Here is a 15710-nt window from a genome sequence, read left to right on the forward strand (position 1 = left end):
ATTAATATTTTCATATAATTGCCTTATTCAGAAATGAAGTTGCTTTTAGTGCTCAGGAGCTATTAAAATGTTAACTTACATAAAGTCTACTTTATATTTATATTATGTATTGCATGTAGAATCTTTTGAGTTACTCTGACTTGATATTTATTAGTGTAACAAAGGGATTGATTGAGTTTATTCCAAAGAGTTTTAAGTTTCCTTAAGTACTAATTTGTTCTTATCGTATAAGACAGTGTATTTTATTTTAACATATATATTGGGGCTTGCCCGGTGGCACAGCAGTTAAGTTCGCACGTTCCGCTTCTCAGTGGCCTGGGGTTCGCCTGTTCGGATCCCAGGTGCGGACATGGCACTGCTTGGCAACAGCCATGCTTGTGGTAGGCGTCCCATGCATGAAGTAGAGGAAGATGGGCGTGGAGGTTAGCTAAGGGCCAGTCTTCCTCAGCAAAAAGAGGAGGATTGGCAGTAGTTAGCTCAGGGCTAATCTTCCTCAAAAAAGATAAAATAAAAAATAAAATAACATATGTATCTTTTGAGGGGGTCATTTTTAGATTTTTCTGCTTGTAGATATTTTGCTTTTTATCAGATCAATAACTTCTCTGTTGCTGTTAAAAAAACTTTAAGCTCTGCGTCCCACCCCAGGTTGATAAATACTGAACATGTACTAACAGACGTGTTCCTTTGCCCTCTTGCAGATTTGCTTTCAAATTCATTTTCTGTTGCAGCAAACAAATAGGAAATCAGAGATTGTTAGCTATGTGAATACTCTATGTAAAGGTACAAAATAGTGATACCTAAAGGCAAAAAACATGGTTGAATTTTTCTCTTCAATACTGAAAGAGTACAGTTCCCCCTCATATGTGAGGGGGATTGGTTCCAGGGTCCCCTGCGGATACCAAAATCCGCAGATGCTCAAGTCCGTTATATGAAGTGGGGTAGTGTTTTCACACAACCTTTGCACATCGTCCTGTATACTTTAAATCATCTGTAGCTTACTTATAACACCTAATACAATGTAAATGCTGTGTAAATAGTTGTCATACTATATTGTTTAGGGAATAATGACAAGAAAAAGAGTCCATACATGTTCAGACTGTGGAACCCACGGGTATGGAGGGCCTGCTGTAATCGTGGAACTTGACCAAAGATGTGTATAAATTGAGTTCCAAGCCTTTTTAAGTTTTTCTCCCTACCTAGAGAAATCATAAACTGAAAGATGAAGAGTTAGTTTTATTTTATTTCTTGGCCCCAGAATATACTATCAACACTAAGGTGTTTTTTGTTTGGTTTAGTATTCTCTTTTGTTTTCTGGTTTGTTCATATTTGGGATTTTTTGTTTGTTTTTTAAGAAAATGTGTACTCTTAGTCACAAGTGATACTAGGCGTAAAAGTGAAAGAATCCATGTCTCACCGCTAGAGGTCATCCACTGCAGCCGTCTTGGGGATAGGGAAAGCAGAGACCCAGAGCAATTATAACTGGCAACAGCCCTTCAAAGAGCACACCCCGTTGTACAGTCGCCAATGATACTATTTCAGAATAGGCAGACGGCATATTTTATTTCTGTGGTAATACGTGAATTCTTCATGGTTTAAAAAAACTAAATCTAGAAGTATATAAAACAAAAATCAGATATAAAAAAAAATTTTTTTAATTAAAAAAAATTAGACATTCCCATTCCCAAAGGTAATTTGTTAACAGTTTTGTGTGCATTGTCCCAGACCTTTTTATAAGATTTTATCTAGTACAAAAACAAATGCATTGTTTTTTAAAAAAATATAGAAAAATCTTACTTGTGTATTCTTTTCCAGCCACTTGTTTTTATCTTTTAATTGTATTGGACATATTCCCATGTTAGGACAATGAAAGAGCTATGTCATTCTGAGTAAATGGGTATACCATAATTTATTTAACCATACTCCTATTGATGAGTATTAGGTGGTTTTGCTCATAATTCACATCTCTCTGCTCATATGCATATGTAGAGGATATTCTCTGAACAGGGTATGCCAAATTGCTCTTCAGAAAGACTATAGCATTTGAACTTGCATACTCATACAGTCATTTGCCGCATAACAGCATTTCGGTCAATGACAGACCTCATGTACAACAACAGTGGTCCCATAAGATCAGTACCATGTAGCCTAGGTGTGTAGTAGGCTATACCACCTAGGTTTGTGTAAGTCCACTCTATGATGTCCACACGATGACAAAATCACCTAATGACACATTTCTCGGAATGGATCCTCGTTGTTAAGTGATGCACGACTGTATGTGATGGTACCTATGACCTCATACCTTTAGTAGTACTTCATATGATAATCAGTCTTTAAAATTTTTTCCAATCTGGGGAGAAATGTCTTTTTGTCATAATTTGCATTTTGCTGACCATTACAATTTTTCCCACTCTATTTTCTTTGTTCGTTTGTGCTTCTCTTCTGAGTAACCTGTTGTTTTCTTTGTGCACCTTTCTATTGGGTCTTTTCTTTTTCATAGTGATTTAAATATACTCTAGATGATAATCCTTTGTTAGATGCTTTCTTCTAGTCAGTGTGATCCAAATTTGTAGTGTTTCATTTGTAGTTTTTTATTTTATGTAGTCAGATCTGCTATTTTTCATTTATAGTGCGTGAATTTTAGGAAGCCTTGCCCCTCTAAATTTCCCCTTTTAAAAAAAAAATACTTCAGTAGTTTTGTACTTTAACTCATTACTCCTACATGGCATTTCTAATGATATAAAATCTTATCTAACTCCATTTTTTCCCAAATAGATCCCAGTTGTTCCTATACGTGCTGTTTTTTGAATAGTTTATCCTTTTCACATCCTGTACTAGTAGCACACTCTGTAAGTCACTCTAACTTTACAGTATGTTTTGTTAACAGCTTATTTTTTTTAATTTCATGCAGTGTTTAAAAGTTGCTTACTTAGTTTATTAATTAATAGCTTAATCTGTTTCTATTTGCTAATTCAGAAAATAGGAATAATATGTAACAGCACATAGGCCATTGCCAGGCCACATAATAAGTCTTCATTTAACATCATTCTCCCCTTCCTTCTTCACTACATTGTAGGTAGTAACTTTGCTAGCTAAAGGACCATCAGGTAACTGAAGTTTTACTTTGAGGATAATATATTCTTGAACTAACTACCTTTTAGGCTTAATGAAATGCATGTGGGTGAACATATGTACACAAAAATCATTATATTTTATTCTCTTTCAGTTTCAGGAGACAAGTATTATCTTTAAATCTAAATGGGTGCAATTCACTAATGAAAAAATTACAGCATCTTTTTGCCTTTTTGGCTCATACACAGGTAAGTGTAAATATGTGTAATATGTATATGTTAACTTCATTGATAACACTCTTTAAATTTCACATTAGACCAAACTTGGTGAACCTTTTTAATTGATAAAATAATATATATCTCACCCAACACAACAAATCCACTTAGAAATACTAAAGAGATACTGCCTAAAACCAGGATATGCCCTAAATTTTTATTTCTTCCTCCTACTTTCCATTCTTGTAGATGAATATTATGCTGACCTATTTTTCTAATTATTACAGGTAAAATCTGATTTTATATCCAGTAAATAAGCTCATTCATGAGGAAATCTTTTTAAATATGTCTTTAATAGTTTATAGGTACTAGACTGATAGATTTTCAGAGTAATGAACAATTGAAATAATTTTGTGGCACATTGCCTTCTCTTTCATTGTGACTAAAACTTTAAGTTCTAGAATGTAATGGATAAACAGAACTGTTTATTTTATTTGCAATAAGAATTGTTCATCCATTACATTCTAGAGCTTAAAATTTTGTGCTGATCTTTTATGTCCACAAATTAATCCAAGGAAATGAATTTATACTAATGGCAAGAAAATCACACATAGTATGTATTCATTCATTCAGCAGACATTGAGAGACACAATATACAGTCTGATAAGCATACAAAGAGGAATCCTTATGCTCAAGGAACTGTAAATTTTGAGCAATGCGTGTGAATAATATATACCATGTATAAATAATACATATTATTATTTTCTGGTTTTACTCTGATTGTCTTAGTTTCACAGAGGTCTAAAGGAGTAGGTCATTAGAGCCAGAAGAGAAGATGGATTCAGAACTGATGGGATTGACTTGACAGGAATGCCTTATTTCCTTTCTATAAGCTGAGAAGTATCTCAAGTATAACTTCTTAAATGGAAAGAATTAAGACTGGATTGACATATTAGATGATAGTGATGGCCTATGAGTACTAATATACTCAAAGGGATAATGTTGTTATTCTCTATCTAGGGGAACTATGTTCACAAATTAAATTTAGATCTCAGGACCAAGGGAGATGAAATCTCCTCCCTCCAACTCCCAAACATTCTTTCCTAGTAAATTAACTTCTGCACTTGCTTTATCACTAGTCTATATTTACTGTATACTATATGTAATATGTATGTATATATGTATCTACGTATATACATGTAGACATGAATACATTATAGATACTATATTAACTTATTAAATCAGAACTATTAGAAAAAACCTTAGGAGATTTCCATGCTCCCAAGAAAAAAAGAAAAGAATTAACAAGAGAACCTAATTAAAGTTCTGTCAGAGTTAAGACCCTGTCTGATAGCAGGCCAAAAAGAATTATTTTAGGTAGGCAGATTTCCTTTTAATTGAAAAGACTTTTTTCTTGTAATTAATAAAGCTAACATTTATTGAGCATTTAAATTGGTCTAGCTCCTGTGCTAAGTGGTTTACTTGTGTCATCTCTTAATCTTCAAAACCGATCTATGAGTTAATAGGGTAGTATTCCCATTTTACAGATGAAAAAACGGGCTCATGTTACCTTCTTTCAGGGTCATACAAACTCATGCAAGATTGGGATATAGACCAAATGACTCTGGCGCCCATGCTCAAGCAGTACTCTAAACTTCCTTCCTTCAAAGTACTATAACAGTCCTATTTCAATCAAGTTTTCCTTAACTGAGGGCTCTCTGTTATATACCACAAATATTCAAAATATTGGAAGAATTGTAAATTTTCAAGTTATAATCACATCTTTTCAGATGCCTTTTCAGTTCTTTTTTTCTTGTGGCAAAATCTAGGATTTGAACCTAGATTGCTCCAAAGTCTAGATTGCTCCCCAAAGAACAACCACTTCACTAAACTGCCACTGTACTAAAAAAAATAAAATCAGCAAGGTCCCTAACCAGTGCGCTCACATTCTGTATATTTATGACGTGTGGACCCAGTCTAGGAAATGTTCACCTAAAGGATGTATGCATGGCCCTTGTAGAGTATTCCCCTTATTACTTTATCCAAAATATATATTCATTAACATATCTTTTTCAGATTTGGTTTTTCAAAAAATTGTGGACTCAAGTACATGACTATCATAGAGGGATAATGCCAAGAGCATTATATTAAGAGTTAGACCTGGGTTCTGATGTAATTCCCCCTGCCACTAATTTAGCTGTGTGACCTTGGGCAAGTCACATCATTTCTCTAGATCTTAATTCTCATCTGCAAAATGAGAAGTTATGATTGAAGATTACGTAAATTGATTTCGAACTAATTTTGTCTTCCTCCATGTTTGGCACTTTGTAGTAAAGGTTAAGCACAAGGTAATTTTAAGTAATCTTTATTAAACATATATTGAGATTTCATTTATTTGGTTCATAGTGTGAGAATCACTTGCTTGTATTTTCTATACTAATATCAAAAGAGAGAAGCCTATGCACCTCGGATATTCTTTGAGGCTTCCAGACCTCCATGGTTTACCCCTAGATCTCAGCAGGACTGTTCTGAATACCTCAGATTTCTGCTAGACAGGTAAAAAGTATTTTTAAAGTTATGATTTGAATTGTGTTCTTTCATAACAGATTATTTCTACAGAATATTGTTTTTACCTTTAAAAACATATTTCAAGTGTTAAGTCTTTAAAATACCTTGCGTTCCTTGTATTTTTTTAAGTGTTCTTTTGTTCTTAATTTGGTTTCTTTTTTAAATTTTCTTACTTTAGACCAGCTGTTCTCAAAGTGTGGTACAAGGACCCCTAGGGGTTTCCAAATCACTTTCAGAGGTCTTCCCTTTTCCAACTACATATCTGTGTATATATAGTTGAGGCCAGGTTTTCTCCATATGCTTCATCTAAGACAACATATTACAATAGATTGAATGCAAAGCAGCTATGAGGATACAGCTGTCTTCTAAGCCAGATACTTGAAATACTTGCAAAATATAAAATGGTGCCATTCTTCTCATTAAATTTTTTTAGTTTTAGAAAATATAACTTTTTCATTAAAAAATGTTGTTTATATTAATTAACATGTAATGTGTTTATTATTGTTTTTAAATGTATTATCTTATTACTTGTATTCTCAGTTTTTGAATACAGTAAATATTGATAGATACAACTACATAAATGAAAGCTCTTGGGTTCCTCAATTATTTTTAAGAATATAAAGGGGTCTTGAGACCAAAAAATTTAATAGCTGCTTCTTTAGACCAGTTTGAACTTGAGTGTGTTTGGTTTATTTTATTGTCTTTACCACTCCATTAATAAAACCTATTCTCTTCTTGTATCTCCTTGTGTTTGCTTCCCTTCTGTGATATGAATGACTAGTAAAGTTAGTTGAGCTCAACATGTGCGATCTTCCTTCCATTCAGCTGAGGATATGTCAAATGGTTTCTGTGTGCCAGGCTTTCCATGAGATGTCAGGCAGACAGGTAGAGCAGACAATTAATGGACATATATAATTAACTGTAATGTAATAAGTGCTATAAAATAGCAGTATGAAGAAAATGTAATAAGACTATAGGGAAGTAATAGCCCCTGGCTTCTCTTCTAATCTACATTCTCCAGTTGTTCAATATTCTGCTTGATTGAAAAAAGGGAGAAACTTGATTTTTTAAATTAAGCATTATATTTGATAAAAATAATTTGACTGTTTATCTAAGCCATCAATATTTTTAAATAGAAATGACATTTAAACTTAAGTGAAGTAGCTATATAATGATATACTGTCCTGCAGGCTCCATGAAGAAGAAAAGATCTTGAAAGTTCAGTCCTCACACAAGCCTTCTGAAAGTCTGGGGTGCAGTGAAACTTCTTTACAGGAAGTAGCCAGTAAGGCAGCTTTCCTAACAGAGAGCCCTTGCACAAGTGATGGTGAGAAGACTTTAATAGAAAAAATGTTTGGTGGAAAACTACGGACTCACATATGTTGTTTGAACTGCAGGAGTACCTCACAAAAAGTGGAAGCCTTTACGGATCTTTCACTTGCCTTTTGTCCTTCCTCTTTGGAAAACTTGTCTTTTCAAGATCCAGCATTATCACCCAGTACACAAGGTGGTGGTCTACTGCGAGCCAGTGTCCCCGGTCCTTCGGAAGAACCGGGAGTTTATAATCCAGCAACAGCTGCCTTTGTCTGTGACTCAGCTGTGAATGAAAGAATGGTAGGCAGTCCTCCTGATGAGTTTTGCTGTACTGAAAACACTTCTGTCCCTAATGAATCTAGCAAGATTCTTGTTAATAAAGATGTACCTCACAAACCAGGAGGTGAAACCACACCTTCTGTAACTGACTTACTAAATTATTTTTTGGCTCCAGAGATTCTAACTGGTGACAACCAATATTATTGTGAAAACTGTGCCTCTCTGCAGAATGCTGAGAAAACTATGCAAATCACGGAGGAACCTGAATACCTTATTCTTACGCTCCTGAGATTTTCATATGATCAGAAGTATCATGTGAGAAGAAAAATTTTAGACAATGTGTCACTGCCACTGGTTTTGGAGTTGCCAGTTAAAAGAACTACTTCTTCCTCTTCATTGTCAGAAAGTTGGTCTATAGATGTCGACTTCACTGATATTAGTGAGAACCTAGCTAAAAAATTAAAGCCTTCTGGAACTGAAGAAGTTTGCTGCCCCAGATTGGTGCCCTATCTATTAAGTTCTGTTGTCGTTCACTCTGGTATATCCTCTGAAAGTGGGCATTACTATTCTTATGCCAGAAACATCACAGGTTCAGAGTCCTCATACCAGGTGTGCCACCAGTCTGAAACTCTGGCATTAGCGTCCTCCCGGAGTCATTTACTAGGAAGAGATAGTCCCAGTGCAGTTATTGAACAGGATTTGGAAAATAAGGAAATGTCAAAAGAATGGTTTTTATTTAATGATAGCAGAGTGACGTTTACTTCATTTCATTCAGTCCAGAAAATTACAAGTAGGTTTCCAAAGGACACAGCTTATGTGCTTTTGTATAAAAAACAGAACAGCACTAATAGTTTAAGTGCTAATAATTCAACCAGTGGACTCTGGGTAAATGGAGACCCACCTCTACAGAAAGAACTTATGGATGCTATAACAAAAGACAATAAACTCTATTTACAGGTAAGTTGGAAATATAAGCTTCATCATTTGTAGAAAATATTTAAACACTTAACGGGTGGTTAAATGAGTACCCTAATTTTGAAATCCAGCTTAACGTCTACATTTTTAAGGAATTTACAGTGGTGATTTTGAAATTTGAGTCTGAGTTTATATGAAATGGGTTCAACCTATATAACTAAATTGTCTTACTTTCTAATGTTATGAATTAATTATGAAAAGTCACAATTAGTTGCAGTATAGAAGACCTTATTTGTTTTTAATTACAAAAGATGAGATCATTATAAAATCATTCCACAGAAATATGGCAAGTTTACTAAAATGTAAGTATCTTCCCTCTGCTCTTCAGTCCCACTGCCTGGGGAAACAACTGCTAAATTTGGTGTTTATTCCATTCTAGACCTTTGTATAAATATTTGAAGGGCTGTTTATCGACATTCAGGTGAATAAGATAAAGAACACTAAGAGGCAGACTATGTAGAGCAAGGACATTTTTACTCTTGAAGGACCTGAGCAATAAAACCAAGGAGATGATAGAACAATTAGTAAAGAAAAGCCATGGAATAAAAGTTTCATATCACCTGAATTTACTTGTAAATATACTTTTTGCAAGGAGTTAGTGACTTTATTACTTTAAAGTTAATGAAGATCTTGCTGAAAGTATTTTTCTTTGAAGCCTGCCAACTTGCTATCAACATAAAGGATCAGCAGTAATTATAGGTGAGACTGTAGGCATATTAATTGGGTAGTCCAAGTGATTTTATGAGTTTAGATAAGTTTCTAAAAATTTTGTGTTTCACACAAAGTCACAAAACTCTTAAAAGATACAGATAGAATAAGAGAAGAAATAGGCCACTATGGTGCTGATTTTTAGAAGGACGTTTTCAAATTTACTGTAAAATGCTCAATGATACATGATACATTTTTAAAGGGATATGGTGGTATTTTAGAGTGACACAAAAATAATAAACTTTACAGGAAAAAAATTAGAAATTCAGAATATTTGTTAGAACTGATTGACTACCAAAGATTCTATTATCCAATCAGAAGGCTTACAGTCAAGGTAATGGAATGTATTCAGCCATGTCCCTCTTGGAGGGGTGGAGTGAGGGTAAGAAGGTTGGGTTGAAATAGAAATTTTCTGTACTATAGAACATAGAAAATAAAGCCTAATGCAGTCTTGACTTTTGGAAATATGCAGATTATTTATATATCAATGATTGGGTGAAGTATTTATCAAAGGAGAGACATGAGTTTTGAAAAGATGAAAACCTACTATAAACTACTCTAATTTCTGTGATTGGAATTCTAAAAGTTCTTACAACAGTAACAACTCTGTTGTAGCCTAGCTCCGAATGATTTTCTCTATCTTGCCATTTACTCCATTGCATCCTGATTTTACAATATTTGAGTGTGATGAGTCATTCTTACTATTGTTTTAAGGCCCATATGTCACTATAAAAGAAAAGCATTATGTACTTTGTCACTATAAAAGAAAAGCATTATGTACTTTGTTAATTCAGTTTTTCAGTGTTGGGCAGTTCTAAATTCTATCTTAAGTCTCAGATTAGCAAATTGTTAATGAGAAAAGATATTGCTAAGTTTTGCGTTAAGGTATTTATTTACCTGTATTAAGACAGGCTATTAAAGCTTAATTGTCAAAGTGCCTTTTTAAAGCAAATTACAATAATAAATATTCAACTCTTAATTAGAAACTTAAATATATTTATATTTTGTATTATTTACATTTAAATACAATAATGTAATTGATATGGTTTGAATTGTGATGTTTCTCATACTATTTAACCAAATCATTCTGGTGTTTTAAGTCTGTGTTCAGAGACTGTTGTTTCTTCTGTTACTGATAAACACGTTCTCAGAATTGCCAGGCAGGGGGAGTGTGTGATGTTGAGGTTTTTGTATACAGCAGTTTTCAGCTGTCATTTTTTTCATTTTGAGCACAGAGAGTGTGTATATGTATGTTTTTCTTACTCTCATTTTTGTTTTTACATTCGCTTTTTTAGGTATAGTTCAAAATTTGTGCCTATTTAATAGTAATAATGGCTTATAGTGGATTGCTAAGTCTAGAATACAACTTTAGCTCTAAGAAATAGCATTGTATCTATTTATAAAACAGTTGTAAAAATTTAATTGAATTTTAGTAAAAGTAAGGATGTGGAGTTGAACATTTTGAGCTTCTTTACTTTTGAGCAGTACTGCAAATGAATTTACCATTTTAGTACATATCCGGGGAGCTGCTTTCTTTAATACTATACAATCACATTAGAAATTCACCTTGTATAATTTTAGCAAGCTTTTTTTAGGATTCCACTTTTGAATTTTACTAAAGTCACAACTAGATTTACAAGTGTTAGAAAGAAACTCTTGCTGTTTCTAGTATTGGCAAGATTAGTGGTTTTGAAAAGCCTGGGCAGAAAATACTATATGACAAATCATTTTCTACTCTGTTTCATAGCCTGACACACAGGAGAGCAAAACAAATTGTGGACCTCAAAGTAAATTTTGGAAAAGGCTTTACTCTCCATATATTTCTTTCACCTCAGTCCAACTTCCATTAGGAGTATCTCCATTATTTTAGCGCCTGGACTACAAAAATTATGCTTTTGGTTAAAATCCAGTGAGAGAAAGATTGTGTAAGTTGCACCACCAGTGCACTGTGAAGATATCACCTGTCCCACAGGTCCCACGTCAACTGCAGGCAGACTTCTCTCCTTTCTTACTAGGTTTCTTTTCTTTGTTTCTTTGGAAAAGGTGGTAGTTTGATGTCTTAATTTTTTTCTTTATCCTACGTACAGAGAGTATACATTATATCTGTGTAGTTTACAGAAAAATAAAAGATGAATTAATTTCATGTTAACAGATTTACTTAAATGAGAGATCTAAATATACTGAAAGTTATTTGTCCCAAAGCAACAGTAACTCCTTTCTGTGAATAGACCTATAGTCCACTACTGAAATATGAATTAACTTTATTACTTGATAAAAAATTAGGATATAAATTGCATATTCTGTGAGAATCCTAATTTTTGACTTTATACACAATTTTCTCATCTGTATTAAGAGAAATAAAATGGAAAGGAATTTTCCCTACTTTTACCCATTTTTAAGCTTGTCTTCTGAAACAGAGTATCATACATTTTTCTCTGTCAGCCATGTATTTATATAAATAGGTAAGAAAGCAAAAAAGGAATATTACTTTCTTGGGAAGCTCTGTGTCTTGAAATATAGGTTTCAGGTGTCTCAGAAGCAGTGGAGTTATTCACTTAATTTTGTGTTTTGTGTGTCCTTCAAAATAGCTTCTGGGGAGAAAGCACTTTTTACAAAGTCCAGGCAAAATGCCATGTCTTTCGGGAGCAGAAATTCTTGAGCTCTACCTTGCCCATTCCTTCAATTTTGTTTATTTCATTAGATAACATGATCTGTACCTGAAACCAGATATTGTTTCTTAGGCACAGAGTTATATTTTCATTGCTTGTTTAGATAGTTTAATAAATTATAGAGCTACAGCAGAGGATTTTGTTTCTTATTTTTGTGTCTATTTCTGATTTATCTATGGCTTTTATTTTCTATCTATAAAACATTTGTAATTCTTGCTTTAATTTTAGAGATGGAAGAATAAATTAATATATCTCCTGAAAAATATTGTGTAGTTAGACCTTATACAGAGGGCACAGCAATTATAAATGTAAATGACAGAGAAAAATGAAAAAAAAATGTTTTTGAGAAATATCCTGCAAATTATATTTTAGAAGCCTCTCTAAGCCCTATCAGGGTTAATTAGGTCGTTCTGTTACAAGGATTTGTTATCTAAGGTCACATTCAGCCATAGAAATATGTGACACTTGATCATTTGTGTATTGGGAATCACACAGCAGTCAGTGTATGCTACTGAGAAACAAGGTATCTATAATATGAGGGATAGATGTCAGAATAAGCCTGGGTTTTTTTCCCCATAATAAAATATTGGGCGTCTTATAAAAGGGGGAGAATAGTTAACTAAAAAAATTTAGCTAGAGGGGCCAGCCCCGTGGCCAAGTGGTTAAATTCGCACACTCTGCTGCGGCGGCCCTGGGTTTTGCAGGTTCGGATCCTGGATGCGGACATGGCACCGCTCATCAAGCCAGGCTGAGGCGGTGTCCCACATGCCACAACTAGAAGGACCCACAACTAAAATATACAACTATGTACCGGGGGGCTTTGGGGAGAAAAAGGAAAAAAATAAAATCTTTAAAAAAAAAATTAGCTAGAAATTATAATATTACCTTGCTGGATGGAGCAAAGTAACTGGGCTTTCAGTTGAAAATTGGAAATAGTACAGTTTCTGTTATTAATGTTAACTGTATTTGAAAGTTCTTCAGGATGATTATGCCTAACAAATTAAGAGTTATGCTATTACCAGTGGCTGTTAAACCTTGTTGACATCCACCTCATTTGAAAGTTATAGACCCTTTCCCAGAAAGATGAGCACATGCCAGAATGTTTTGCATATGCTTCCAAGGAGTTTGTGCCAGTTTTAGAATCCAGTTTTAAACCTTTCCAAATGAATTTGTCATTTTTTATTCACATTGGCTCCTTTTGTGGCTAAGTACCTTACAGTGTTATAATCTGAGATCATTAATATTTATTGAGGACCTAATATGTGTCTGGCACATGATAAATGTGGTTCCTGATAAAAGTTGTAATAATCTGGTAGGGAAAATTTTTAAGGAGATAGGTTCCATTTTCCTTAGCACTGTTTTTGAGATCTGTCTTACTTTTATTTACTGAGAAGTATTCTAAGGAAAGGGTAGAAAAAATTCAGTCCTCTTTCATTATTTGTACCTTTTACTGTAATCACCCACTTCCAAAATAGCCCCACTTGATAGAGAGTGGATAATCCATCGTCATAACTGTTGAACTCTACATTCTGTATATTAGAAAAGAAATCTCTTCCTATTTGTGTTGATGAGTGTTGCAAGAATTGTAGTATTTCTGTAGAGAAATTTTAGAGCTGTGGGTTTCAGTTTCCTCTTCTGTAAAGTGAGGCAGTATTGAAACAGAGTGTTCTCTATTGAAACAGAACAGCCTTTAGGATCTGTTGTTCTGTCGAGTTTCACCAGGATTTTGCTCTCTATCTTGTTTGCTCCATCTGTGTTTACATACTTACCTTAGTAAGATTTGGTAAGGATTAGTATAATCAGTAATTTTTTAGTTACTGAAATTTGAAGGATGCTTATTAAGGATTAAGGCAGTTTTAAAATATTTATATAGGTGATATACCCATCAGTTGTATTTAGGATTTTCACTGTATAAAAATTACTTTTAATTTTAGGAACAAGAGTTGAATGCTCGAGCCCGGGCCCTACAAGCTGCATCTGCCTCCTGTTCGTTTCGGCCCAATGGATTTGACGACAATGATCCGCCAGGAAGCTGCGGACCAACTGGTGGAGGCGGCGGCGGAGGATTTAATACAGTCGGCAGACTCGTGTTTTGATCCCGAGAGTCCAAAATGCACTGGTCACAAAACATCCAGTACCGTGACTGTTAAAATGTCAAACTGTAACAAATACCATATCATATCTTCTATTTTTCTTTTCATTAGACCCTTATACTTTAAGAAAACACACTCAGTGCTTGATTTAATTTTCTTGACAATACATTTATTAACAAAATGCATCATGGGAAAAAAATCTACCTCTTAAAATTCCATTTGCTTTCGTGGATAGATATGCTTGACCAAAAATTTTCAGAGAAAAATGTGTACCTGGTCCCTAATTAAGCTGCATTAAATTTAGTAGAGGTATTTAAATGGTCCTATTAAGAAAAAATATAATTCATTTAGCATCTTTTAAAAGAATTAATGTTAGAAGTGAAGGAAATATTGTTAAAAAAGAAGGAAAATCCTTTATTTCCTATGTAGTTATCCCATTATTAAATTCAAGTCTTTGAAAAATACTAGAGATGATACAGTCTCTAATGAAGGCAATAACATAAAATGTATCAAGCTGTAGTACTTTTCAGGTTTTAGTGCTGTCTTCAGCATCACTGTATCTGCATTTCAAATACAAATGTTTTAAAAAAGGATTATTTATACATATGTGCTGAATGATTTTAAGAAAGGTGCATGATCCTATAGGAGCAACATTTTTACCTAAAAATTGCTAAATTTGTAGTATTTATAATTGTTTAAGGATTTTAAAATTATATTTCAGGGAGTATTTCTTCTGTGTGTTTTGAAGGAGGTGAGTTCTGTATGTGCCTTGCAGTATTGTAATTCAAAAATAGGAATCTTTGGCTGCGGAAAAGTTTTTTTAAAATGAAATGTTAGGAAGTAATTTTTTGTGCTAACATTAAAATTATAACTTTTTGAAAGGTATTAGATTTTCCTGAAGTAAAATCTGATGGTTCTAAATCAATAAGTGTGATAGTTCATTTTTAACTCTTAGAAGAATTCAGAAGAAATGAACCTAGTCAAGTAAAAAATCTTTTTTGATTTTGTTACTTAATCCTCAGAATATTAAACATTGATCGCATATTTTCAGAGTTGTACATTTGGGTTTTTTTTTGTTTGAGTCATATGTTTTGCACAGTTGTTTCTATTTCATAGTTTCAGATAAAACATTGAAATGTCAGACCCTACCATCCCGCATTTTCTTTTGCCAGGAAACTGGAAACAAGCCAGTTCTCCTGGGTCTTGATTATACAAGATTCAAGAGTTATCCGAAATGTCCCCCTTCCTAAGGGCTTTCACTTATCCATGGTTGTACATTGTTCTAAAGATTGGTCTCATATTTATTTTGAAAACATTTTAAGGAAAGAATGTTCTTTGGTGATTTGGGTTTTATCTTTTTCCCAGGCTTTTAGTGTCATTAGTTACAAACAGAATTCCTCATCTTCATTCCACTACCTCTCACTCCTAACCTGCTTCCAGTCACTAGAAAGATTAGGAAATTTGATTGGATTAAAAACTGAAAATTCCTTGCAGAATTGATTGAGATTTCTCTTCCCGATAAATGAGTGAACAAGAAGGATTTTTATTACACCTTCTTTCCTGTGGGCTTCCTCTTGTTCTAATAGCAAATTTCTAAGCTACCCTATGTGTTCAGTTATCCACTGCTAGATAATGATTTATAATCAGATTATAATACAGTCTTAGCATTTATTGAAATTGGTAAAGTCATTTAATACTTGGTGGCTTGATATTGGGCTCAGCTGCTTCTAGGAACTTCCATAAAGACAATTAAACCTATACACAGTTTTATCTATGAATATCAAGTCACTCAAGGGTTTTGTGTGTCAAGGTAATACGTA

General features: G+C 33.7%; 1 protein-coding gene across 3 annotated transcripts in view; it reads left to right on the plus strand.

Moving 5' to 3' along the window:
* USP38 (ubiquitin specific peptidase 38) overlaps positions 1-14940 on the plus strand; it is a 31414-nt gene extending 16474 nt beyond the window's left edge. For all 3 annotated transcript variants that reach the window (XM_014838102.3, XM_044767198.2, XM_070504825.1), the window contains 4 exons: positions 3224-3317; positions 5734-5840; positions 7043-8402; positions 13732-14940. In XM_014838102.3, coding sequence (XP_014693588.1) covers positions 3224-3317; positions 5734-5840; positions 7043-8402; positions 13732-13893 — 1723 coding nt within the window. In that variant the 3' untranslated portion in view covers positions 13894-14940. The remainder of the gene's footprint in view (positions 1-3223; positions 3318-5733; positions 5841-7042; positions 8403-13731) is intronic.
* Positions 14941-15710: the final 770 nt, after the last annotated feature.

This window comes from Equus asinus, chromosome 3 (genome assembly GCF_041296235.1).
Source record: "Equus asinus isolate D_3611 breed Donkey chromosome 3, EquAss-T2T_v2, whole genome shotgun sequence".
Taxonomy (NCBI): domain Eukaryota; kingdom Metazoa; phylum Chordata; class Mammalia; order Perissodactyla; family Equidae; genus Equus; species Equus asinus.